This window comes from Loxodonta africana, chromosome 10 (genome assembly GCF_030014295.1).
Source record: "Loxodonta africana isolate mLoxAfr1 chromosome 10, mLoxAfr1.hap2, whole genome shotgun sequence".
Classification (NCBI taxonomy): Eukaryota; Metazoa; Chordata; class Mammalia; order Proboscidea; family Elephantidae; genus Loxodonta; species Loxodonta africana.
The window spans coordinates 66889167-66916692 of NC_087351.1; the positions used below are offsets into that span (position 1 = coordinate 66889167).

The window sequence follows — 27526 nt, forward strand, 5'->3', positions numbered from 1 at the left end:
TCTTAGCTTTAAAGATTTGAACTAAAAAGATCTTCTTTCTGTTAAATATCCCTTTAATGAAGGAATAAAAGGAAAGACAAACCAAATCCTAATTTGGTGAGTTTTGCCTACTATGAATAGGTTTCCTGGAACCTTCATGGCTAAACCATTTGAAGGAGGATATGTGAAAAAATAAACCACACTTTACTAAGGACACAAAATTACCTCAATTTCTTCTCATACAAATGGCAGAATCTGTTCTCTTGTTACATTAAGAGTTGAAAAATACCAAACTGGAGAAAGTTGGGACCAATGTCCAGACTAACCTTCCCCCAGTTGCAAAGTTTTGCTTTCTCTTGTGCTTTGGACAGGACTCTCCTGCACTGGAAGGGACTTTGTTCGGACCTCCTATAAAGCCCTCACTCAGAGGCAGCACAGTCACTTTAGAAGCCTATATATTCCGGGCTCCATGCCTCATTTATCTGGGTGTGGTACAGTTCAAGTACTCAGTGCTATAATAAATGCCTGTTACATGAATACAACTACCAAAAAAGTCTAATTTTCAAACACACTGACTTACTCTTTAAAAAGAGTTTTTTAAAACTAAAGTGAAAAAGAAGGAAGGAGGGACAGCATTCAGGTCACTGCTGTTTGTAGAGAGTAACTTAGACCAGTTATGTATTAACCAGCAGTGATCATGAAAAGATCTTTAGAGGAAATGATGAAAGCAGTTGTTGCTAAACTGAAGTACATCACTAAGACAGCAGGAGTGAGCCATCTAGACATCAATGATTTTCATATTCGTAACTAAGGGTGGTATTTTGTACTGACTAATATGGAAACCCTGGTGGCAGAGTGGTTAAGTGGTTAAGCTGCTAACCAAAAGTTCTGCAGTTCAAGTTCACCAGGCGCTCCTTGGAAACTCTATGGGGCAGTTCTACTCTGTCCTATAGGGTCACTGTGAGTCAGAATTGACTCGACAGCAGTGGGTTTTTTGGTTTTAATATGGAATAAAAAAACTTTTAACAAAATGTACTCCTTTTCAAAGGACTCCTGACCAAAAAGAAAATATAAATACTGCTGAATCTGGATAAGAAAACGCATTTAAAATGAAGAGATTAAAGAAATCATTAACCATTAAATACAAAGCTAAGAGCCTTTAAGACAGCAGGAAAAATATTATTGCTGTTATTATTTATAGTTTTTATTAGTTAACATTGAGTCGATTCTGACTCATGGCAACTCCATATGTGCAAAGTAGAATTGCTCCATAGAGTTTTCAAGGCTGTGACCTTTCAGAAGCAGATTGCCAGGTCTGTCTTCCAAGGTGCCTCTGGGTGGTTTTGAATCGCCAACCTTTTGGCTAGTAGTTGAGCACTTAACCGTGTGCACCACTCAGAAACTCCTATTAACAACTATCATTCACTAAACACTAACTAAATGTTAGTTCCAAGTACACTCTATGTACTGTTCCAAGTACACTCTATGTACTAACATATTTCATCTTCACAATTTTGTGAGACAGGTACTAGTATCATCCCGGTTTTAGTGATGAGGAAACAGAGGCACAGAGAGTCTGAGTAGGATGGCCAGGGCTAGACAGTAGGCATTTCAACCAGAACACCACAGCAGACAGTGTGACTCCAGAGCTCAAGCTCTGGATCATTAGCCAACACTGCCTTTCCAGAAGAGCATAGTTCACTATCTTCACCACAAATACTAAGTGAGCAAACAGAAACATTCAATCTAAATAAACACAAGGATGAATTTCTTGATAGCAAGGATAGGTAAGTCTCATCAAACACAGCAGCAGACTACTAACGGTGTTTGTAGAATTTTCTTCTCCAGATCTTCATGTATGTGAAGGAAATTAATTATCTGTCAAAACAAAAAAACCAAACCCAGTGCCCTTGAGTTGATTCTGACTCATAGCGACCCTATGGGACAGAGTAGAACTGTGCCATAGAGTTTCCAAAGAGCGCCTGGTGGATTTGAACTGCCAACCCCTTGGTCAGCAGCCATAGCACTTAACCACTACGCCACCAGGGTTTCCTGATCATCTGTAGATGTGTCTATACATAAACAAAGCTGGTATGAAAAGCACAGTGAGTATACTGACAAGTATAGCTTCCAATCTTTGAAAATACTCTTTTTCAAGTTTATTCTTCCAGAATAAAACACCTGAAACCAAACCCATTGCTGCTGAGTTGATTCCAACTCATAGTGACGCTATAGGACAGAGTAGAACTGCCCCATAGAGTTTCCAAGGAGAGCCTGGTGGATTCGATCTGCTGACCTTTTGGTTAGCAGCCGTAGCACTTAACCACTACACCATTAGGGTTTTCTCTTCCAGAATAGTTAGGAAAATATGAAAAACATCCTGAAATCAATTTATTACAGCATATGCAAATAAATACATTTTTATGAACAGGTTTCTCAGCGTACCTTCTTGGTGTTTCAAAGTAGATACCTGGTTTTGAAACTATTTGTCTACTGTATAAGAGTCCCCTCAATAATTCAATTATTTTCCTGCAATAAGCTGGTCCTTGAGGGAGTTGTGCTTATTTTCAACCTACTTATCAACTCGACTCCCATTGTTCCGGTATTTCAATACAGGAAAAAAAAAAAAAGTTGCCACTAACTAACTAAGGTACTTTACCTTTTCAAACCTTGGTTTTCTCATATGTAAAAATTGAGCAGAAGAGCTGGGGTTGAAGGCAGGGATATGGACCAAAAACCAGTGGTTCCCATTCTTTGTGCATTTTTCCCCTGTGGGACTACTGAGCTATTGCAAAGGGTCTGTAAATTTACATAGGTACTATTATGGATTGAACTGTACCGCCCTCAAAATATGCTTTGGAATTCTAACCCCTATACCTGTGGATGTAATCCCATTTGGAAATGGGGTTTTATTTGTTATATTAATGTGTAGGTGTGTCTTAAACCTAATCATCTTTGAAATAAAAAGAACACCTTAAGCACAGAGACAAGCAAACACAAATGGGAGGAAAGATAGATGCCACATGGAGATCTCCAAGGAATCAAGAAACCCCAGGGCTAGAGAAGCTGATAGGATTTTCACCCAGAACAAAGAGAGAAAGAAGGCTTTCCCCTAGAGCTGTTGCCCTGAATTTGGACTTCTGACCTCCTAAATTGTGAAGAAATGAGGTGTTAAAGGCCAGCTGTGGTATTTGTTACAGCAGCACTAGCTAAGGCAGGCACTGTGAATTGTCCGTGGACTGAATTAAAAAACTGCTTCCACTTTAGGTACTAGAATTTTCACATGCATGTAGATAATATGATTTGTATATACGAATTTATGTTAAAATATAGTTCTTAGATCTATAGAACCGTTTAGTTATTATGAATATTCCCTATCAACTGATACTAAATATACAGCTACTATCATCTGAGGGTCACGAAATGTTTTATAAAGGCTCTTATACTTAAAAATGTCAGGAGCCACCGGCCTAAACAATTTCTAAAATCCTTCCAAGCCCAAAAGCTATAACTTAGAGTCCATTATTTCTTTATCTCACGTTGAATTTAATGGTTAAATGTTATCAGCTGCAATTATCATGACTTTTAATGAGAATTAAAATCCTTCACAGATCTTAACTGAAAAGCAGGTTAAGAAAACGAAGCCGGGTATATAAATTATCAGGGGTGCAAAAATTGAACTTGATAAAATACTTATAATACTAAATTAAATGCAAAAAGAAAATTATTCATTGTAAATTCACTGTAAATGAATAACTTCATATACCTCAAGATCACTAACAAAATGAATCATCTCGCTTGGATAAGCATTACATGGAATAGTAAAAATCCTTACAGGCTCAGAACTTAATCTCTTTTTGAAACAGAACATAAGCTCTTTAATTCGAATTACTAGTTTTGATTCCTGGAAATGGACATGTATGGAATTCCTGAGAACAACCTATACCCTGAGAACTGTTAAAAATAGTTAACTAACGATATACTCTCCCTGATAGACACTAAATACGTCAACGATGTAATACCTGGAGATTTTGAAGAAAAGACAAGACATACAGAAACTATAATCAGCAATTCCTCTATAGCTCTCTACTAAATTCTATTTTACATTCTACAAGCCTATGTCGTATTTTCTTCTCAAACATTCCATACTGCCAAACACAACTTTCAAAAATCCTTAACTTTGCTTCATAATCCGCTGACAAAACAGATGCCATTAGACAAGAATCCATTACAACTGATAAAATGTCTTATCTTCCTATTTTAGAAACATGGTCTAAAATCTATCATCTTTTTTTTTTTCTTTTGAGGATTTCATTCCTTTGTCTCCTCTTTTTTACATTGTCAATTTCAGCTTCCCTACTGAATTCATTGCCGACAGATTACGAAAATGCTCTAGAATCATCCAAGCTAAATAATCCCTTACTTAACTTCTCATCCTTCTCTAGATACCACCCTATGTCTCTGCTCCTCTTCCTAACCAAACTTCCTGAAGGGTTGTCTATATATTCTGGTAACTTCTTTACCTACCATGCTTTCAATCCACCCCAATCTGTAATTTGACATTTTATCATGCCACTAACACCACTTTTATAAGGGTCACCAATAATTTCTATGTAGCCAGATTCAGACGTCATCTTAAACTTGACTGCCAGCCTTATTCAATTCAGGTGACTGAGTTGCCTTTTTCATTTAAAAAAAAAAAAAAATTTAATTCAATTAGTTTTTGAACAAGTAATACATTCACATGCTCAAAAATTATAAAAAGGAACACAGAGAAAAGTCTCCTATTCCGTGAGTTTCTCTCTACCAGGCAACTATAGTTGTTAGTTTCCATTTTTACTCTTCCAGAAATCCTTTTGCATATATGTATAAATAAATACAATTATATATTCTTATTCCTTCTCCCCTTTTACACAAACAGTATTTTTTCACTTAACATATCTTATAGATCTTTCCACATCAATAGTGTTCTCACCCTTCTTGTAAAAAATGAGTTTTAGTAAGATATAATTCACATACCAGAGTTTACACAGAGTGTACCATTGCCATATGATACCACAGACTGTACAGTTCAGTGGCTTTTAGTATGCTCAGTTAGGTATCCACCACCACTATTTACTTCCAGAATATTTTCATCACTCCAAAAAGAAACCCTGAACCCATTAGCAGTCACTCCCTATTCCCCACTCTCCTTTCCAAGGCAACCACTAATCTGCTTTCTCTTTATGGATTGGCCTGTTCTCGACATTTCATACAAAAAAAATCATATAATATGGTCTTTTGTTTCTGATTCCTTCACTTTATAATATTTTCAAGACTCTTCCACATTATAGCATGTAGCAGTACTTCATTCCTTTTTATAGCTGAATAATACACCATAGGGTTATGGAATATTTAAAAAAACATTTTGTTTATCCATTCGTCAGTTAGTGGGCATTTGCATTGCTTTCATTTTTAGCTATTATGAATAACACTGCTATGGGCAGTCACGTACGAGTGATTATGTGGACGTGTGTTTTCAGTTCTCTTGGTTATATATCTAGGAGTGGAATTGCTGGGTTACATGGTGACTGCGTTTAACCTTTTGAGGAACTGCCAAACTGCTCTATTTTAAATCCCTACCAACAATGTACAAGGGTTCCAATTAATTCATCTCCTTGCCAACACTTGCTATTATCTCTTTTTATTATAGATTTACTAGTGGGTGTGAAGTGGTATCATATTATAATTTTGCTCTCCATTTCCCTGATGACTAGTGATGTTTTCATGAGCTTATTGGCCATTTGTAAACTTCTTTGGAGAAATATCTACTCAGATCATTCATTCGTTTTTAAATTGGGTTATTTGTCTTTTTATTGTTGAGTTATAAGAGTTCTTTATATATTGTTGATACACATTCCTTAGCAGATATATGATTTGCCTTTTTAAAAGCTACTGTAGCATATACATGTGCAGAAAGAGTGTATTTCTCTACTAATGGAAATTTAAGTTCCCAATCTTTTGCTAATATTAAGAATCCCACAGTTAACAACCTTTTGCCTGTATCACTTTCCACATATACTAGCAGTAGTACTTGCCAAACTTTAACCTGCACACCAATCACCTGCAGATCTTGTTAAACTACAGGTCTGATGTGAGGCCGAGATTCAGCATTTCTAACAAGCTCCTGATGACACTGATGGGGCTAGTCTGTGGATAACACTTTGAATAAATAGCCAGGGACTAGTGTATCTGTAAAGGAGTCCTGGTGGTGTAATAGTAAAGCACTCGGCTGCTAATCCAAAGGTCGAGGGGTTTGAACCCAGCAGCCATTCCACAGGAGAAAAGTCCAGGAGATCTGTTCTCAGAAAGATTACACCCTTGGAAATCCTATGGAGCAGTTCTACCCTGTCCTATAGGGTTGCTATGAGTTGGAATCAACTGGATGGCACACAACAACAGCTTATCTGTAGGGCAAATCCTAAAAGCAGAACTGTTGGATCAAAGTGCACATGCATTTCTTTTAATTTTGTTGTTCTTGATAAAATGCCCTCCACAGGGATTATACCAAGTTATATTCCCATCAGCAATGCATGAAAGTGATCACTTCTCCACAGCCTCACCAACCAAGGGTGTTATCAAACATGCAGATTTTCCCAATCGGAGAGGTAAAAATGAATTCCCTTTTTTAGTTTTAATTTGTACTTAGCGTATTTTGAATAACATCAATTATCTTTTTCATATATTTAAGAGCCATTTGTATTTCCCTTTCTGGCTGCCTTTTTCTTGAAATACTCTCTACTTAACAGTTTGATATGAGATTCTTCAGGTGATTCTTCTCTTACTTGCTTAGCTTATCCTTCCTTTTCTTATTCAAAAGCTTCTACTCCAGTATCTGACCTTGAAAAGTTAGAATTTTTTAGGGTTGGGTCCTGAGATCTTTTTTCTTCTCCCTTATTCTATTTCTTACTATGACTTTAAACACCGCCTATATTCTGGTGACTCCCAAATTTATATCTGCAGCCAAAATTTTTCTTTTGAACTCCAAACTTACACTCCCTAAACCAAAACCAAACCCACTGCCATCAGGTCGATTCCAATTCATAACGATCCTGTAGGACAGAGTATAACTGCCCCATAGGGCTCCCAGGGCTGTAATCTTTCAAAGCAGACTGCCACACCTTTCTCCCGTGGCCAGTGGGTTCAAACTGTCGACCTTTCGGTTAAGCAGCCAAGCGCTTTAATCACTGTGCCACCAAGGCTTTCTTACATTCCAGGATCTTAATACCTTCATTTGAATGTTTCATAGGCATTCCAAACTTAACACATCCAAAAGGGAATTTCTGTCTCCCTTTTAGTGGGGTTTTTATTTCTATAAATGGTACCGAGATCCACCCACTTGCTAAAATTAGAATCATGGTTGTCATTATTGATTCTTCTCTCTCACTCCCAACCCCCAATCTTCCTGCAAGCTCTGCGTCTATCTTGAATCTACTCGCTGCTGTCGAGTCAATACCAACTCATAGGAACCCTATAGGACGGACAGAACTGCCCCATAGGGTTTCCAATTTTCATGGAAGCCGACTGCCACATCTTTCCCCCTTAGAGTGGCTGGTGGGTTCAAACCACTGACCTTTTGATTAGGAGCTGAGCGCTTAACTACTACTTCTCTTCGTTTCCACTGCCCCCACACTAGTACAAACCATAGTCATATCTCAGTTAAATGACTGCAAAACTCTCCTTGGTGCTTTGCAATGGTGACACTGACGACAGGTGTGGAAGGACAATTCGTAGCTGAGCAGGACCACCCAGCACATTATAGGATATTTAGCAACCCTGGCCCCAGCTCTCTAAACGCAAGTGACCCTTAGCCACTGTGATAACTAAAAATAATACCCCACATTTCCAAACATTCCCAGTGGAAGGGATAAGTCCCCTGGCTGACAACTGGTCTCCCCACTTCTATTCTTACCCCTTCCAATCCATGTATCACACATATTTACTTCTTATATCATAAATCTGATTACATTTTTTTCCTTCAATAAAACCCTTGAATACACTGACAAAACCCTGATACACTTCAAATAGAATCCAAAATTCTCTACCTTGGCCTGTAATATAGCCTGTGTCCAACACTATGATATCATCTTGGATTTCTGCCACCATCATCCCTTGCTTCATGTACTCTAGCCATGTTTACATCCTTTTAATTCCTCAAACACACCAATTTCTTTCTAACCTCAGGGCCTTTGTATGTGCCTTCTTCTGTGCGTGGAATACTCTTCATTTCACTCTTCCATAACAGACTCCTTTGCCTCCAGGTCTCATTTTAAATGCTACCTCCTTTAAGAGTCCTCCATGATCTTCCCAACTAGAATATCTCTTCTGTTTTTCTCCATCATGGATCTGGTCAGATTAACTACTGGCATTTATCCAAAGCTATAATTAGTATTTTACTTGTTTATTATCTACCTACCCTATCAGTCTACAAGCTCCATGAAAGCAGAGGACTCTTTGTTTTCCAAGTACCTACACAATGTTGCAGACAATCTTTAGACCAAGAAGGTATCAGGTATAAAAAAAGAAGAAATTTTTAAGACAATGCTGAATGAGACTTCTACACTTGTAGTCAATTACAAAGGAGCCCTAGTGGTGCAGTGGTTAAGGGTTGGCAGTTCAAACCCACAGGAGAAAGATGTGGCAGTCTGTTTCCGTAAAGATTACAGCCTTGGAAACCCTATGGGGCAGTTCTACTCTGTCCTACAGGGCTGCTATGAATCGGAATTGACTCGATGGCAATGGGTAGTCAATTACATATTGCAATTTTTACCACCCCTCTCCCCTGTTACCATAATCAAGCTAAAAATCTGAAAAAGCAATTAAATTATATACATTCAATTCTAAGTCACAGTTTAAAATAAAAGGCTATAAAATAAAAGGTGCAATGCCACACTTAACCAGAAACACCCTCTCACCCCTACGTCTGCCTAAAGTGATGCTCAGGTCACACTGATAAACTTAACTTCTATTTTGTTCAACCAATTTCAAGTTAAGCAACTACTTAAAAACTTCAAAGTGAATGTAAACAAATTCCCAATTTGATGGATATGGAAAGCAACTAAATGGACCAAGGCGAAAGACGAATAAACAAATATACTTGAAGAGCACGATTCAGAGAATCTCAAAGTACTTTTTACAAAAAGTGAACTTTAGGCTTCATTTTCTAATAGCCCACCTCAGCTGCTGGGGGTTCTCATGGACACCAACCACCCAGTAGTGGTCAGACTTTCCCTTGCAGTGTTCTCTTGTGTCACACACAGGAGTCCATGTATTACCAAGTCCCCTGTTAAGCATTCGAACAATGCCCTCTGAATCCACATAACAGGGAGTACCTATATGCCAAGAGAAAAAGAAATCACTTGGAGACATAGCTGCAGAAATTCTATTCAAAAAATAGATACCAGTGAATCAACTTTCATTTCAAAAGCAAAAACAAACAAAACAAAAAGGCAAAATCCGAGATTATTTCCTACAAAATGTCATTAACTGAATAGAGTAAGACCTAACTGAAGACGAAATAAAATTGCATGTGGTATACCTAAAATTCACCCAAATAAAGAGAAAAAACTGGCAGTGTCAGGGAAAACTATGCCACCTGCTGGAATACACCAATAATACTTTTTAAGTCAGTTTCAGCAAAAAAAAAAAAAAAATTAAGCTTGAATCTGAAGGCTCCCTAATTAAGAGAGGCAGACAAATGACCAGAATCTACTGCAAATTTGTCTCTGGGACTCTTCTTCCTCCCTCTCTATCTTGGCCTAGACACTGTCCTGTCCCCAGCAATTCTCTCCTAGGAAAACAGGTAAGCTTCCTGTTTCCCATGTACTCTACCCCCACCTCAGAAAGCACACAGCAAATTACTTAATTACCCCTTCTTTTATCTGTGGCTTCACACCCTTGCCACTCTGCAAACAACAGTGTCCTCAGAGTCTGCATCTGATAAATGCTTGGGGTAAAGAAAAGCTGTAAGATAAAGCTATAAGAACAGTCAATTACTAAAGTGCAAATGACTAATAATATCCTAATGAAAAAAATGTCAAGAAATATTTGAACTTTTTTTAAAAGACGAATGAGTTTCCAGTAATGTAACTGAAGGGCACAAATCTCCAACAAGTGAAATATTTAAGCTCTTGAGACAGGGTTAACAGGACCGTAAGATAAGGTACTCTTCAGTGTCCCGCAAATCATCTGTCATAAACCAAAAAACCAAACCCGCTGCTATAGCGTCAATTCCGATTCATAGAGACCCCACAGGACAGAGTAGAACTGCCCCATAGGGTTTCCAAGGCTGTCATCTTTACGGAAGCAGACTGCCACATCTTTCTCCCACAGAGCAATTGGTGGGTTCGAACTGTTTACCTTTAGGTTTGTACTCAAGCACTTTAACCACTGTGCCACCATGGCTCCTCTCACGTGTCATAAAAAAAAAAAAAGTGTCATAAGCCACTATTAAATGATTTTACAACAGCACTATTCAACAGAAGTATCATGTGAGCCACAAAAACCATTTTTCATTTTCTAGAGCCACAATGGAGCCCTGGTGGTATGACAGTTAAGGGCTCGGCTGCTAACCAAAAGGTCAGCAGTTCGAATCTACCAGCTCCTCCCTGGAAACCCTATGATGGAGCAGTTCTGCTCTGTCCTATAGGGTCAGTATGAGTTAGAATCAACTCGACAGCAGTGAGTTTGGTTTTGATGAGAGACCCACGATAGGAGTCCCTAGGTGATGCAGATGGTTTAAGTGCTGGACTACTAACCAAAAGCTAAGGGCTCAAACCCACCTACAGGCACCTCAGAAGTAAGGCCTGATGATCTGCTCCTGAAAGGTCACAGCCTTGAACACCCTACGGAGGGCAGTACTATTCTACATACTTGGGTTTCCCATGAGTCGGAATTGACTCGACAGCAACCAACAACGAGGGTGACATTAAAAAAGTAACCAAAAAAAAGTGAAACTAATTTTAATAATATATTTAACCCAATATATCAAATTATTATCATTTTAACATGCAATCAACATAAAAGAAATACTAATGAGATATTTTACGTGCTTTTTTCATACTAAGTCTTCGAAATCCTGCGTGTATTTTACACTCACAGCACATCTCAACTCAGATTAGCCAGATTTCAAGGGCGCCCGAGCCACATGTGGCCAGTGGCTACGCTAGTGGATTGCGCAGCTCTAGAAAGTTCCGGACTTCTCTGTAGAATCTGCTGGAAAAGCCACACTTCACCATTGATTTGTACTTCCTCCTTGGTATCTAATAAACACTTCGTTTACTTCCATCTTTGTAGTTTTCTAATCAGAATTCTCATGAACAGCTCTCATACATAAAACAATGGCTACCTTGCCTAACAATACCAGTTTCCAGTTTTTCTAACATATTAAAATAAAGAATTTAAATATAAAATACAATTTATCTTTAAAGAAACTAATTAGGAATAAAACAATGAAACATTTTTCTTCTTGAAAAAAAGTCTTTAGTATGAAGAAATAAATTTATCTTGCCTTCAGCTGAAAATCCAACCCATGTAAGGTAGGATTTCCTTGTAAGAGGAAGAGGGTCACCACGCAGAATTTGTTTTTTCTTTCTCCCCAGCTCTAGCAGTTGAACTCCAAGGCACTGATCCCCATCAAATCCTGTGCCTGATGAAAAAATGTAGACACAAATTAGACATCGAAGATTATTCAGCTATAATGCAGTCTAAGTTATTTTCTGTGAATTGAATTCATTTTGTGATAAATTCTAGATTAGGTAGCACTATTTTTTATGGATAACCTACGTAAAATGAGGCACCATTCAAATATTAGAAACACAATAATATGTTACATGGACACATAAAGTGGTTATTTATTCACTCATGTTTACAGAGAGCTTACTATGTGCCAGGCACTGTCTTAGATCACTGTTCTCATGCAATTTATATTCAGATGAAAGAATAGAGACAAACACACACACATATACACACACAAACAAAAATAACAAGTGCTAAGTGTTAAAATGGAGCCCTGGTGGCTCAGTGGTTAAGAGCTTGGCTGCTAACCAAAAGGATGGCAGTTTAAATCCACCAGCCACTCCTTGGAATCCCTATGGGGCAGTTATACACTGTACTGTAGGGTCACTATGAGTAGGAAATGGCTTGATGGCATCAGGTATGTGTTAAGGCATCAGGTAAGTGTTTTAGAGTGCCAGACTGAGTGGCTACTTTAGGTTGGATAGTCTGGGCGGCCTCTTTGAGAGAGTGAAATTTAAACTGAGATATGAGTTGTAAACTGGAGCCAGCCACAAACACTGGGGGAAGAGTACTGCAGTAGACAGAGGGAACAGCTGATGAAAAGGTCCTAAGGCAGCAACAAGCTTGGAGGAACAGAAGAGCAGAAAGAAGCCAGTCTGGCCAGAACATGGTAACAAGGAGAAGGTGGTAAGAATGAGGTTGAAGAGGCAGGCAAAGGTCAGATCATGTAGGACCATGCTAGCCATAATAAGAACCTTTATTTTTATTATAAGTGTAATGAGAAGTCATCAGAATGCTATGAAGAGAAATGTGATCTGACTTATGTTTTTAAAAGATCACCGAGGCTGTGTGGAGAATGGATTGTGGAAGGCAGGAACTGAAGCTGAAAGACTAGTTAAGAAGCTATTACAAATGTCTAACAGATTATAACAGAGTTGGATTACGGTGTTAGTAGAGGAGATACAGTTGGACTGATAGTATGCTATTTACCGAGATGGGACGAGTAATAAGAAGCAAGTTTGGAAGAAAAAAAAATCAAAATTTTTGTTGTGACCAAGTGGGCAGTTGGATGTCCAAGACTAAAGATAGACGGAGAGGTCAGGGCTGGTGATACCGATTTAGAAGTGACAGACACAGGGATGTATTTAAAGCCATGGGCCTTGATGAGATTCCCAGGGTAGTCTTTCTAACTTTCTTGACCTATGAGTCATAAAATCAATTTAGAGTTGCAACTAGCATTTTAAGAAAAATCAAATCAAAGAGTAAATATCATCCATGAGACATTTATTTCAGTTACATTTGCAGGTGTGCACTGAATAGCAATGTAAAATGTATTTCTTGCTGTGGCTAGCCGCCAGAAAGACTGAAAATCCATGACCTAGAGAGAATAATAAAGAAGAGGGGGCCCTCCAAGTAAGAGGTAGGCAAAAGAGGAGGGGCCAGCAAAAGGGCTGAAGAAGGGGTACCAGTGAGGAAAAAAATCAGGAGAGTCATGTTACACAAGCCAAGAGATTAAAGTATTTCCAAAGGAATTACTAACAAAGATAAGCATAAAGAGATCACTGACAACCTTGATAAGACCAGTCTTAGCATAATGGTGGGGAATGAAGGCAGCATGTGAGGTGAGGAAATGAGGCAGCAACTTTTCAAAAGTCACAAAGTAGTTTTGGTTCTTCACACTAGGAGTTAGGTTTATTTTTGAGGTATCTCAACACTGAAAGTTCTTTAGTGTGGTCACCAAAAGGTAAGATATAGACATGCAAGTAATTAACCAAACTTGACCTTGGAATTCTCTAATACAATTCTACAAAGAAAATATTCTCATTGCTGTTAGCGAACACAACACCAAAAACTGTACATCAAAGATTACACTGATGCACATGCTGAAGTAAATGCGAAAGGAGGTATATAAGCCAAAACAAAAAGGAAGTATGCATATTTTTTTAAAAGCTCAAATAATTTCCATTTTGTTTCAGATAATGGTAGAATCACAAAGATAAAAGACTGAGAATAATCTACCTCTGTGGTAAACAATGAAAAGCTGTTCTCCATGTCCTGCCATCGACACCACGGGCCCAGGAAGGCTGAAGACCTCTTTCTGAACACCTCCAATAGTAAACAGTCGGAGGAGCAAGGCCCCAGTGGCAGCAGCAGCCCAGCCCTGACCAAGACATATGGCTTCGATATCCTCGTTTTGAGGCATATCTACTATCCACTCTTTGCTTGAATCCCAAGAACTAAAATGCAGGCAGTGAAGCTTGCTAAAAATTAAGACAAGACAGAAACAATAAAATTTCCATATTTTATATTTATATACATACATATATAACTAATCGTGATAGTCAGTAACAAAACCAAATCATTTCTTTTTCTGTTAGAAACTAATTGTACGAGAAATGGCTTTAAGAATTATGAATTATCCTTAAAATGAACTATACTAAAAGCATTAGCAGCCATGTTTTTCAAGAATATTTAATGACACAGGAAAAGGCTCACAACATAATATTAAATGAAATAAGGAAGGCTAAAAAACTATATGCAGAGTGTGATCCTATCCTACAAAATCACAACCAAATTTTAAAAAAGGAAGAAAGCATCAAAATGTTAAGTTCTCACTGCAAAAAAATGTTAACATAGAAGAACAAAAACGGGGAAAATTACACATAGTTCTACTACTGAGATTACCAACAATGTTAACATTTTGATATGTTTCTAGTCTTTGCATGTTTATCCATACATATAAGTTATTATTTAACACAAAAGCAGCTATCATAAGCATTTGGAATCAAGACGACTAACTCTTTAAAATGAAAAGGAAACATTATATACAGCTGTGAAATAATATATCTAAGGAAAACAAAGAACACCTAAAATCAAAATTGTACATGAAAATAAATGTTATAATTGTGTAAGATATTCTAAGCTAGAGATACCGAGTCAATAGTGATTTATTTTAATAAACTGACTTACTAATGAAGTATTGGGTTGATTTTATAATTTGTAAACAAGAATACCAATTAAAATGTTAAAATGACCTAATAAAGTATTTCTCAGACTTTAATGTGCACTCAGTCACCTGGAAATCCTGTCAAGATGCAGACTCTAATTCAGTAGGGCTGACTCGATGGGGTTGGGGAAGTGGGGTGACGATTCTGTGTTTCCAAGAACCGCCCAGGTGACCCATGCTCCTAGTTTGTGGACCACACTTAAAAGCAGCAAAGAGCTAATATATCCAATCAGAAAGATTTTAACTTCAAATCACCTGGGAGTTATTAAAATCCATGATCACTTGCATCAGTACTATGATCAGATAGATCAAGAGAGAATAACCTGGCTGGAATAACAAAATGCTGACTAAAATATTTTCTTTAAAAAAAAAAAAAAAATTCATTCTGCATCCATTGCTTTCCATCATAACTTTGTCTCTATCTACCTACGTATCAATAAAAACAAGTAAAGAAGGCCAAAATACATTAAGTAAAAAAAGCAAATGGATATACAGTAAAGACTGTTAATGAAAAAGATTGATAACATTTTTGGGTGTGTTTTTCCTTTTTCCTAGAGAGGTTTCAAATCTAACCTATACTGACAGAAAACAGGTCAGTAGTTGCCCAGAACTGGGGGCAGATTAATTACAAAGGGATATTTTTTATTTACAATGAGCATGTGTTACTGGTGTAATAGTAGTAAAAAACAAAACAATGTAAAAAATAATTCAATCTCTTGCATTACAAATCATATCATTTTGATATGCAGTTAGAGAATGGAACAATGGGACAATTGGGGCAGAAAAACAAACATTTGCATTCTGAGGTGTTATGGGTGTGCTAATATTTGTGCCACACTCTTTCTTTCTGAAGAAACCCTGGTGGCACAGTGGTTAAGAGCTACTGCTGCTAAACAAAAGGTCAGCAATTTGAATCCACCAGGTGCTCCTTGGGGCTGTTCTCCTCTATAGGGTCACTATGAGTCAGAACTGACTTGACGGAAATGGGTTTGGTTTGGTGGTGTTGTTTTTTTTGCTTTTCTTCTTTCTGAAATTTCATTCTACAAAAGATATCATTTTGTTTTGTTAACTTTTTGTCTTCAACTTCAATAACTGTATCTAACAGCTCAACAGTGCCAGATTCTTCCCAATAATATTGAATTTACCTTGTTAGTTCATCAGTGCTTTCACATGCCAACAAAATAGCTTCATGGGAAAGATCTGCTACTGTATAATTCAAAGTGTTTGATAAGTGTGTTGCATGGTGTATGGAAGTATCGTGGAACTCCACATCTATGGCATTGTCTTGCTCATCATTATAGCAGCGAATGATTCCAATAGAGTTCCATACCTACAAACATGTAAGATTAAACACAAATCAGAGAAAATTTGAAGCTGCTAGAATCAGTAGGCTAAATTAGCACAAATTAACAAATATTATAATTCAATATCTAAGTTATGAACCAGAGTTCATCTAACTCTAAATAGTTTTCGCTAACAGCTATAACATTAAAAAAAAAAAAATTCTTCAAATGAAACATTTCAAAAATGTAGTTTAATTGAAAATATGGATGCAAAAGACAGCAGATTTTTCTGTTCCAATTAACTGGTTTATATTATAGAAATAAAAATATACATTTTAGGACAACATAAATTGACAGCATCTAGAAAACTTACCTTCCACTAATGTCCATTATAGGCTCACATTAGGCCCTAGTGTTATCTTTCCTTTACAACAAATACAATTATAAATAAAACAGTTGACACTAATCAAAAATTTAAGATCTATTACTTGATGATAATAATGACTGACAGCAATAAAAAATTTTATTAAAATATCATCCTTAATATTTAGGTACAAATCCATGCCACTTCTACACCTTTCAAAAAGGAGAACAAAGCCTTCATCAAGGAAAACCTCAAATAACTAGCAAACAGAAATAGTAAACTTTTTAATGTTCTTGAACTTAAGGCAAAAGAGTGGCATGTGGGGAAAAGGTAGTTTTTTTTTTTTTTTTTTAACAACGCTTATCTTCTAGCATCGTATACTAGGATCTGCCTTCTAAAAAACTTCTAACTAGTGTTTAAGAATTAGCATAATCTATATCTAGACTAGTATAATAATATAAGAAATAAGGTTCAGAAGTATAGCCAAAAGGTAGTTCAAGATACAGCCATATTTACATAACACAGCTTATAAAAAAAATGTTCTACATTCTACTCTGTTGAGTGGCGTCTGGGTCTTTAAAGTGTATGAGCAGCCATCTAGGATACTCCACTGGTCTAACCCCTTTGGGGGCAAGGAAGAATGAAGAAAACTAAAGATATAAGGGAAAGACTACAAAGGACTAATGGGCCACAACTACCATGGCCACCACCAGACTGAGTCCAGTACAGCTAGATGGTGCCCAGCTACCACCACTGACTGCTCTGACGGGGATCACAGTAGAGGGTCCTGGACAGAGCTGGAGAAAAATGTAGAACAAAAGTCTAACTCAAAAAGAAAGACCAGACTTGCTGGCCTGACAGAGACTGGAGAAACCCTGAGATCATGGCCCCCGAACACCCTTTCAGCTAAGTAACAAAGTAACTCCTGGGGTTCACCCTTCAGCCAAGGATTGGATAGGCCCATAAAACAAAATAAGACTAAATGGGCACACCAGCCCTGGGGCAGGGACTGGAAGGTGGGGGGCGGTGGGGGACAACAGGGGAGCTGGCAATGGGGAACCCAGTGCTGAGAGGGAAGACTGTTGACTTGTCGTGGGGTTGTTAACCCATGTCATAGAACAACAGATGTACTAACTGTTTCATGAGAAACTAGTTTGTTCTGAAGACCTTCATCTAAAGTAGGGAAAAAAAATTTTTTTTAAAAAAAGATGCAGCCATATTTAATTATATTCACTATATGTCATTTTGCAAAGCAAACTTTTATTTAACGCTATTTTCAATAATAAAGTTGAAATAAGATTGAAAACTTTGAATTGACCATAAAGTAATCCAAAGACAAAATTGTAATTGGCCAAAATGCTCCAGGGCAATTAATACAGACTTTTAAAAATATTTTCTATCAAGCAAAAATATAGTGAAAATCTATTTAAAAGTAAACATGGATCCAAGCCTTACCATGAACCTGTGAGTGAGATGCAAGGGTGTAGAGCCTGACTGGAATGGTTTTTGTCGGGGAGTTGGCATAGGCCCATCATAAAATGGCCTTTGGGATGATACAAGTGGTAGACTGTGAATGTTGTCTGCCTGATCATCATCTTCCTCTTCTTTGAGAAGACTAGAACCACTTTTTAGCAGTGTAATATCTAAAATACCAAGGGTTATAATTAGAGAATCATAAGTACCAGTGGCCTGAAAAAAGAAAAGCATTATGGAATCTAATACCCTTTTCCATTCATGGTTAACACTACTAACATGTTATTCGCCTCTTTCACTCTGTTGACATTGACACTGATGGCTGGTAAAACTGTCGGCATCTTAGCATGAATCGATGCAGTGACACCAAACTATATTTGTCGGCACTTCATTACAACCACTCAGCACTCACGTAGAGTGAAAAATATTAATTTTATTAAATCTTGATCCTTGCATACATTTTAAAAATATTCTGTGTACTAAAATGGAAAATGTACAAAAAGCTCTTCCGATCACACTGAAGTATGATGGTGGTCTCAGGAAAAAGCACTTATACAATTAGTTGAGATACAGGCTGAACTAGCAGCTTTCGCCAAATGGAATACCATTTGGCAAACATTTTCTTGAAAATGAATGAAGTGAGCCTGTCACTTAAGAAAAATAACTGACAGTACTTGTTGCCAATGGTAAAATCCAAGCTTTGAAGCAAATATTTGAACACCGGAAACTTGTATCTGCCATTGCAGGCTTGACAGCGTCTCAATACTTAAACACTTCCGATGCAATCAGTGATGATACTAATAATTTTTTTTATATTGGATAATGAAATATGTCAATATTCAGAAGGTCTGCAAACTGCAGGGGACCAATCTTTTCCAGATTACCAGTGAATACATAACAAAATTACACATGGGCAAAAGATCCAAAGTACAAGACAGCCAACAGATTTTAATGTAACAGGGCTGAAAAACTTCACTGCAAAGGTTTCAGACTCTACATTAAAAGTAATCTTTAAGAAATTATCATTTTTGTCAAGTTTTGGTACTATAGCAAAGAAGACTATCCATATTTATTTGAACAGGCTATTAAGATACTTCTTCCTTTTCAAGATACATATCTGTTTGAGGCCAAATTTTCTTCATATACTTCAAGCAAAAATAATATATGGCAACAGACTGAATCCAGCAGCAGACTAGAGAATCTGGTTGTCTTCTGTTAAACCAGACATTAAAGAGCTATGCAAAAAGGTAAAACAATGCCACTCTTCTTACTGTATTTTTTTTTGTTTTGGTAAATATAGCTATTTTTCATAAAAAAATATTTCTTATGAAAAAGAATTAATGTTATTTTAAGTGAATAAATAAATATTTTGAAAATCTTTTTCAGTTTTAATTCCTAATGTACTGAACAACAATAGATATAATTCCATTAAAAAACTCTCTTTAGAGTATTCAATAATTTTTAAGAGTATAACAGGGTCCTGAGACCAAAATGTTTGAAAACTGCTGTTCTATAAACCCTGCATGATTTAAATGCAGCACGATTTACCCCGTTACACTGGCATTTCACCTGGTATGTTCAAATGTGTTAGTTTAAGATGTAAATTGTTACAACAGCACTTTCTTAGTAGGCTTTTAACTATAAATTCAATTTCTTTAAAACATACAGTACTGTTCAGGTTATCTATTTCTTCTTGAGTTAAGTTTGGCAGTTTGTGTCTTTCAAGGAATTTATCCACTTCATCTAAGTTGTTAAATTTATGGGCACAAAGTTGTTCATAATATCCTCTTATTAATTTTTTAGTATCAACAGTAGTGATGTCTTACAAAAATATACCCCAAACCCAAAACTCACTGCCACTGAGTCGATTCCGACTCATAACAACCCTACAGGACAGAGTAGAACTGCTTCATAGAGTTTCCAAGGAGCACCTGGTAGATTCGAACTGCAGACTTCTTGGTTAGCAGCCATAGCGTTTAACCACTATGCCACGAGGTAATTTTTAATTTTCTAGTAGCCATACTAAAAAAAGGAAAAAGAAATAGGTGAAATTTTAATAATTTTCTGCATTTAATCTATTTCCTAACGCATACACTATTTTCGTGAATTAGCACTAAATGTGCACTTAAGAATTTAACTTCACTACTATCGACGGCACTGGGTTCTGGGTTACTATGTCCACGAGTGCTGATGGCACAGTGCTTAAGAGCTCAGGCTGCCAACCAAAAGGTCAACAGTTCAAATCCATCAGCCGCTCCTTGGAAAATCTACAGGGCAGTTCTACTCTGTCCTATAGGGTCACTATGAGTTGAAATTGACTCAATGGCAACAGGTTTTTTTTTTTTTTTATATAGATCATTTACTTGACACCTTCTTTTTTAATATAAGGATTTAATGCTATAAATTTCCCTTCAAGCACTGCTTTAGCTGCAGTCCACAAATTCAATAACTTTAATAAAAAATTAAAAATATTAAACAACAGAGTAGATGAGCATATGCATAAAGTCATATTCATACCAACTGAGTTTTCATCATCTTCTAGGATGTGACTTCTCTGTCTAGGACGACTTGAAGCCGGCATGAGGTCATCGTCATCCTCACCATCATTTATAATTCCTTTTGAAAAAGAGGGGGTCTTGGCTGCATTATCATTTAGGATATCATCAGCATTGCTTGCATCATCTCCATCAAAAAGGTCATTGTAATCCTTTTCTACTCTGCTAGATACCTTGAAAAAATTAATAAAAATTAGAAAGATTAGACAATTATTTGGATAAATTCAATTACTCAAAAGGCAATCCTTTAACATGTACCAGTAAACTCTACCAAGCGAGAAAATGCCTTGATATGTAAGAATTAGTAATTGTATTTATTTGAATTGTATTTATATTCATATAAGACTCAGACCTTACTTTAAATGGCTTATAGTCTGAGGATGGGGCAGGAGTGCAGAGAAAGACATGTAAACAAATACTGTATATGCCCAAACATAAGGCAAGGTTTTATTCCTCAAAAATTATTCCCCACCATGGTCTCAGGGAATAGCTAGCTCAATTGGCATAACATAGTTTATAAAGAAAATGTCCTACATTCTACTTAGGTAAATGGCATCTGGGGTCTTAAAAGCCTGTAAGTGGCCATCCACTGTTCTCACCCCTTCGGGAGCAAGTGAGAATGAAGAAAACTGAAAACACAAGGCAAAGATTAGCCCAAAGAACTAATGGACCACAATGACCACGGCCTCCACCAGACTGAGTCCAGCACAACTAGATGGTGCCCGGCTACCACCACTGACTGTTCTGACAGGGATCACAATAGAGGGTCCCAGACAGAGCTAGAGAAAAATGTAGAACAAAATTCTAACCCACAGAAAAAAAAAAAGACCAGACTACTTGTCTGACAAAGACTGGAAAAACCCTGAGAGAGGTTCACCCTTCAGCCAAGGATTAGACAGGCCCATAAAACAAAACAAGACTAAGGGGCACACCAGCCCAGGGGCAAGGACTAGAAGGTAGGAGGGAACAGGAAAGCTGGTAATAGGGAATCCAAGGTGGAGAAGGGAGAGTGTTGACAAGTTGTGGGGTTGTTAACCAATGTCATAAAACAATGTGTACTAACTGTTTAATAAGAGGCTAGTTTATTCTAAAAACTTTCATCTAAAGTACAATAAAAAAAATTTTTTTAATTTATTCCCCAGATTCTCAACAACAAAATTAATTTATTTAAAAAAAAAAATTATTTCCCAGAAAGGAAGTTACCTTATATTAATATGATCAAGTCCCTACAAAGTCTCTCATACTGTAAAACATTCTCTCATTTACCTTTACTTTGAACAAGATATTGCTTAGGTAGGATACATTTGCTTTCAATGACCTCAGTTAAAGCTAGTTTTTTGAATGCTTATACAGGTCAACTGACAGAAACAACAGAAAAAAAAAGGAGGCAAAAACTGTTTAACGAAGATTTGATCATTAATTCCTGGGAACAGGAGCATAGCATTGCAAGTGCTGGACGTTACTATAGACAAACTTCTGAGATCACTCTAAAAAGTGACATACTAAGGAGATGCATTATAGGGATCACAAGCCCGAGCCTATTGCTGTTGAGTCAATGCCAACTCACAGCATAACTGCCCACAGAGTTTCCAAGGTGGATTCGAACTGCTAATTTTTTTTTTTTTATAATTTTTATTGTGCTTTAAGTGAAAGTTTACAAATCAAGTCAGTCTCTCACACAAAAACCCATATACACCTTGCTATACACTCCCAATTACTCTCCCTCTAATGAGACAGCCTACTCTCTCTCTCTACTCTCTCTTTTCGTGTCCATTTCGCCAGCTTCTAGCCCCCTTCACCCTCTCATCTCCCCTCCAGGCAGGAGATGCCAACGTAGCCTCAAGCGTCTACCCGATCCAAGAAGCTCACTCCTCACCAGCATCCCTGTCCAACCCTTTGTCCAGTCCAATCCATGTCTAAGAATTGGCTTCGGGAATGGTTCCTGTCCTGGGTCAACAGAAGGTCTGGGGGCCATGACCACTGGGGTCCTTCTAGTCTCAGTTAGACCATTAAGTCTGGTCTTATGTGAATTTGGGGTCTGCATCCCACTGCTCTCCTGCTCCCTCAGGGGTTCTCTGTTGTGTTCCCTGTCACGGCAGTCATCGGTTGTAGCCAGGCACCATCTAGTTCTTCTGGTCTTAGTATGATGTAGTCTCTGGTTCATGTGGCCCTTTCTGTCTCTTGGGCTCGTAATCGCCTTGTGTCCTTGGTGTTCTTCATTCTCCTTTGATCCAGGTGGGTTGAGATGCATCTTAGATGGCTGCTTGTTGGCATTTAAGACCCCAGATGCCACTCTTCAAAGTGGGATGCAGAATGTTTTCTTAATAGATTTTATTATGCCAATTGACTTAGATGTCCCCTGAAACCATGGTCCCCAGGCCCCTGCCCCTACTACGCTGGCCTTCGAAGCATTCAGTTTATTTAGGAAACTTCTTTGCTTTCGGTTTCGTCCAATTGTGCTGACCTCCCCTGTACTGTGTGCTGTCTTTCCCTTCATCTAAAGTCGAACTGCTAATTTTTTAACCACTGTGCCACCAGGGCACAAGTTACTCCCATAGGATGAATGAAAACTACAATTGTTAAGCCAACAGAAACATAGTTTTATATAAAATTCTAGTGATGGTAGCATTCAAAGATTCCAAAAGGATTATATCTCAAACCTTTTAAGTGGAAGTAAATATGATTGTGCTCTATAAAACTGATGTTTAATAAAAAGAGAAAACAGATAGAGTATTTCTGGATTCACAGATTTAAACATGCTTGATGTATGAACAATTAACTTAATAATGGTGTAAGGAGATATCTGACAGTTTCATCTATAGCCCAGAAGTCTATATAATCAAGCTGGGGCCAAAAACTGGTTCTGGATTTTCTTACTAGAAAGCGGGGGTGTGCCTTATGAAAGCGGGGGTGTGCCTTATATTTATGGTGAGGACCATAAAGTGTTACAGGTGTTATGACAGAAATATATTTTGTGAAGAATAAAAGCAAAAAGGATACAGTGGCAAATTCTAGATACCAAAACCAAAAACTAAACCTGTTGCCATCGAGTCAATTCCAAATCAGTGACCCTATAGGACAGAGTACAACTGCCCCATACGGTTTCCAAGGAGCAGCTGGTGGATTTGAACTGCCAACCTTTAGTTTGAAAGTGAGCTCTTAACCACTGTACCACCAGGGCTCCAATTCTGGATAGAAGGGTTAAGAACATTTCCTAAGAAGTGACCTTTGAACTAAAATTTTTTTTAATTTACTTTTTGTTTTTGTCAATGTTACACATGCATATAAATTAGTCAAACAGTTTGACAAGGCTTATTATGAAAATTAAAAGTCCTCTGCAGAGCCCCCAACTTACTTCCCAGCAGAGGAAATCCTTTCAGCTCTTTTGATACTTTCCTCAATTTTTGTAAGGGATATTCTACTGCTTTTTTGACTTTTCAGTTTGAAGCATTAGCTATTCAACAGATTCTATTAACTTCCCTCTATGGAAGATGAGGATTTGGCACCTTTTACAATCACCCCTGCTCCATGTATGCATGCTATTCTCTCCCACTCCCCGCAACATAGATGTATTCTCATTTTGGCTGGGCCACTATTCAGCGTTTAGATTATTATCAGGTAAATGCTACTCACACTTGAATAAGAACACTACTAGCTAACACTTATAAAGAGCTTACTATGTCCTAGGCACTGTTCTAACTCTTCATACGTGCTAATTCATTAAATCTTCACGATAACTCTAAGCGGTAAGTACTATTACTATTTTCACTTTACAATGTAGTATATTATGATCACTTTTCCTTTCTTTTACAACTTTTTATTTTTTCCGAAGTTAAGAATTTTCTCTCTTTAGGTCTTTTCTCTTGAGCAGATTCCCCAAAGATGATTCTTCCAATGTGCTACCTGAAAAGCCTAAGATTGGCTGACAGTGTTCCAGGAGCCAAGTAGGAGTAAAAAAAAAAAAAGCCTGGGAATATTAAACCGTATATACTTTCATTTAATCCTCTGTTTCCAGGACAGTATTCCCCTTTTACCTAATGCCACTTAACTGTATCCAGTGAACCTAAGACCAAAAACCTTCTCAGTTTTACCTTTTCCATTAGAATAAATCTCCACAGTTCTACCAGGATATTTATGGAGGTATACACACTGTTTTTGGAATTGAAGAGATCTACTTGCTTATTAAATCAATCCTCCTGTTTTCGGCCTCACTTTTAGAGGTACCTGGTGCTACCAAGGAAACCCTGGTGGCATAGTGGTAAAGAGTTTGTCTTCTAACCAAAAGTTTGGCAGTTCAAATCCACCAGGTGCTCCTTGGAAACTCTATGGGGCAGTTCTTCTCTGTCCTATAGGGTTGCTATGAGTAGTTACTGACTCGAAGGCAGTGGGTTTGGTTTTGGTGCTACCAAATTCTGAACCTTTGGGGATTCAGCCAGGCCAACTGAGGCATACGTCAGCTTTCCCCACCATGGTCTTGGGATTCAACTTTTCTAAGATGCTAAAGTTAGCTTTCAATCATCTTTCTGCTTTCCAGCCTCCAAAGTTGTGTCACTATCATCAATCCAACTTGTCTTCTTTATCCTTATGGGATTATGCGTATTAAAAGTTCCTCTAATGTAGTTTTAGTGAAGGCTGCAGGAGGATCAGAGGTAGATGCATATATTAAATCTACTATCTTTAACTGGAAGTCTAAATTAAGATATGAAATATGAATAGGTATACTTGCTAGGAAGAGGGAATAATTAACGAAAGCAAGTAAGTATAAAATAACCTGGCCTGTGTTACGTAATTTCGTAAAGCTAGATAACTAAGCATAGAAGGCATACAGGTAGCCTTAAGATTTAAGGCTAATCCAGAGCAGAAAAAGTTTACAGGCCAAACTAAGGCCTATTATAGTTATTAACTCCAGTATTTAGCTATAAAGCATTTACCTAACAAACCCTCAGAGTAACAGGATCTAAAATAATATATCACAAAGTATATTTCCTGGAAATCCAAGAAATATTAATAGGTAGTATATGGAAGGGGAAAAGTCCCTTAGTCAAATACAGTTGGAAAACATTAAGTTTAAACAGTTTTCTTTACTATAGATCATTTCTGAGCATCTAATATAATGACATGAATTGCAATTTTCCAAGAAAGGAACATAGTTTGTGGTGTTTTCCAAATCCACTGACCACAGAAACACTTTTAAGAAACTCTGCTCTATCCTATTACTTTTTACCTTACTGCTTGACTTCTTTCCACTGGGGTCACAAACATTCTCCAGGAGTCCTAGGTTTCCTTCCGCATCAGTATAAGCTATTTGGCCACAAGTAGGATGCCAGGCCAGGCCACAAATTGCATAACCTTTCTCGTGTTTCACCCTAAAAATTACAAAGTGGATTCTTAAAACACTGTCAAGAAAAATATAGACTATACATTTCTTTAGGTAAATTTTAACTAGAAAAGGTTAAAAGGCTTTTGACAATTAATAGCTGTATATATACATTTTGACAATCTAACAATTGTAAATTTGAAACACTTCATAATAATACAAACAAAAAACTAATAGAAATAAGCAGTAAAGAGACAAAAGATATGCTGAATCATACCTTTCCAGGCAATCTTTGGTTTCCACATTCCAAACTATAATCAAGCCATTAATACTCCCTGCAGCTAAATACTGCCCACAAGGAGACCACGTTACTATATTGAGGGTCTATCAAAAAAAAAAAAAAAAAAAGGTAATAATAACTGTGCATAACTGGAAACTAAACACTCATTTTATTTCCAAATTCAAAGTTTTATATAACTTATTCTATATAACTTCTAATTAGATCTGATACATACACGGCAGGACAAAGTTTGCTTGTTTTTTAACTCTCTTTTTCAATAATAGTCTATCATTACTAGTAGCTATTATTCTGTTTACCATGAAAAAATTATACTGGCACAATTTTAAAAAGAGAATGGAAAAAACTTCATTATCCTGAAAAAGGAATTGAAAAGAGACAATACAAAGTATTCTCTTAGCAATTACCATCAAGATGAAGAGAACTAGTAGGTGAAGACAACCTTGGTAACCCACTGCTGAACTATGCGCCTAAGTTTCCTTATGTGCAAAATGTGTGTGTGTGTGTGAGTGTGAGTGTGTGTGTGTGTGTGAGAGAGGGAGAGAAAGAATGATAATAGATCAACAACCTTTTCTGCTCCTCTAAAATTCCAGAGTTTATGATCACAAGTCTCAGTGAAATTCATTTAACAATAAAGGCTAATTACTGACCATGTGACAATAACTTGTTCTAATACTAAGCTAGGGTTCAATTTGATCTTGTATAAATTAAAAAGCGATTTTCTTATCAAAGCTCGCAAAGGAGAGAGGTCAGGTAGAACCTACGTACTGTCCAGGTATTGGCCAACAAGGAAAGGCTGAGGGGGTGGGAGATGGACACATGCCCAGCAGTCTGGAATTGTTGTCCAATTTCAATGATATTTAACTGAAACTGTATGTAGGCAAAGTATGTATTAAAAATTTCCTTTAGCCTGCTGAAAGTGTCACTTACAAAACTTACCTGAGAGATGAAATTATCTGAAAGGTCAAACTGATTACTCCAAGTTTCTCTTCTATACAGCTTAACAGATTTTTCCACAGGAACTGCCAGTAACTATTAAGAAAGATAAATAATTTAAACAAAAATGTTCATTAAATTCAATCTAAAAAGGGGGAAAAAAAACAGAATATTAACCCAGATAACCTTAAAGACATAAAAACAAATCTGTCGTTTAATTGGCAAGTAACAACTAACAAAAATAATAATAATAATAATCACTTGAAATTCTGGTAAGCAAAGAATGAGTGATTAAGACTGCTCACATCAAAAAAAAAAAAAAAGGCACATTTGTCATTACTAGTATTCTATAAAGGAGCCCCGGTAGCGCAGGAGTTAAATGCTTGGCTGCTAACTGAAAGGTCATCAGTTTGAAGCAACCAGCTGCTCCATGGGAGAGAGATGTGGTAGTCTGCTTCTGTAAAGATTTATAGCCTTGGAAATCCTATGGGGCAGTTCTACTCTGTTCTATAGAGTCACTATGAGTCAGAATTGACTCA

General features: G+C 37.2%; 1 protein-coding gene across 6 annotated transcripts in view; it reads right to left on the reverse strand.

The window, feature by feature from the left end:
- The window catches only part of WDHD1 (WD repeat and HMG-box DNA binding protein 1), a 68687-nt gene that overhangs the window by 25649 nt on the left and 15512 nt on the right, over positions 1-27526 (reverse strand). For all 6 annotated transcript variants that reach the window (XM_064292499.1, XM_064292501.1, XM_064292504.1 and 3 more), the window contains 9 exons: positions 26991-27083; positions 26031-26137; positions 25661-25802; positions 20399-20609; positions 17864-18051; positions 15907-16091; positions 13774-14015; positions 11528-11665; positions 9194-9350 (listed from right to left, as the gene is read on the reverse strand). In XM_064292499.1, coding sequence (XP_064148569.1) covers positions 9194-9350; positions 11528-11665; positions 13774-14015; positions 15907-16091; positions 17864-18051; positions 20399-20609; positions 25661-25802; positions 26031-26137; positions 26991-27083 — 1463 coding nt within the window. The remainder of the gene's footprint in view (positions 1-9193; positions 9351-11527; positions 11666-13773; positions 14016-15906; positions 16092-17863; positions 18052-20398; positions 20610-25660; positions 25803-26030; positions 26138-26990; positions 27084-27526) is intronic.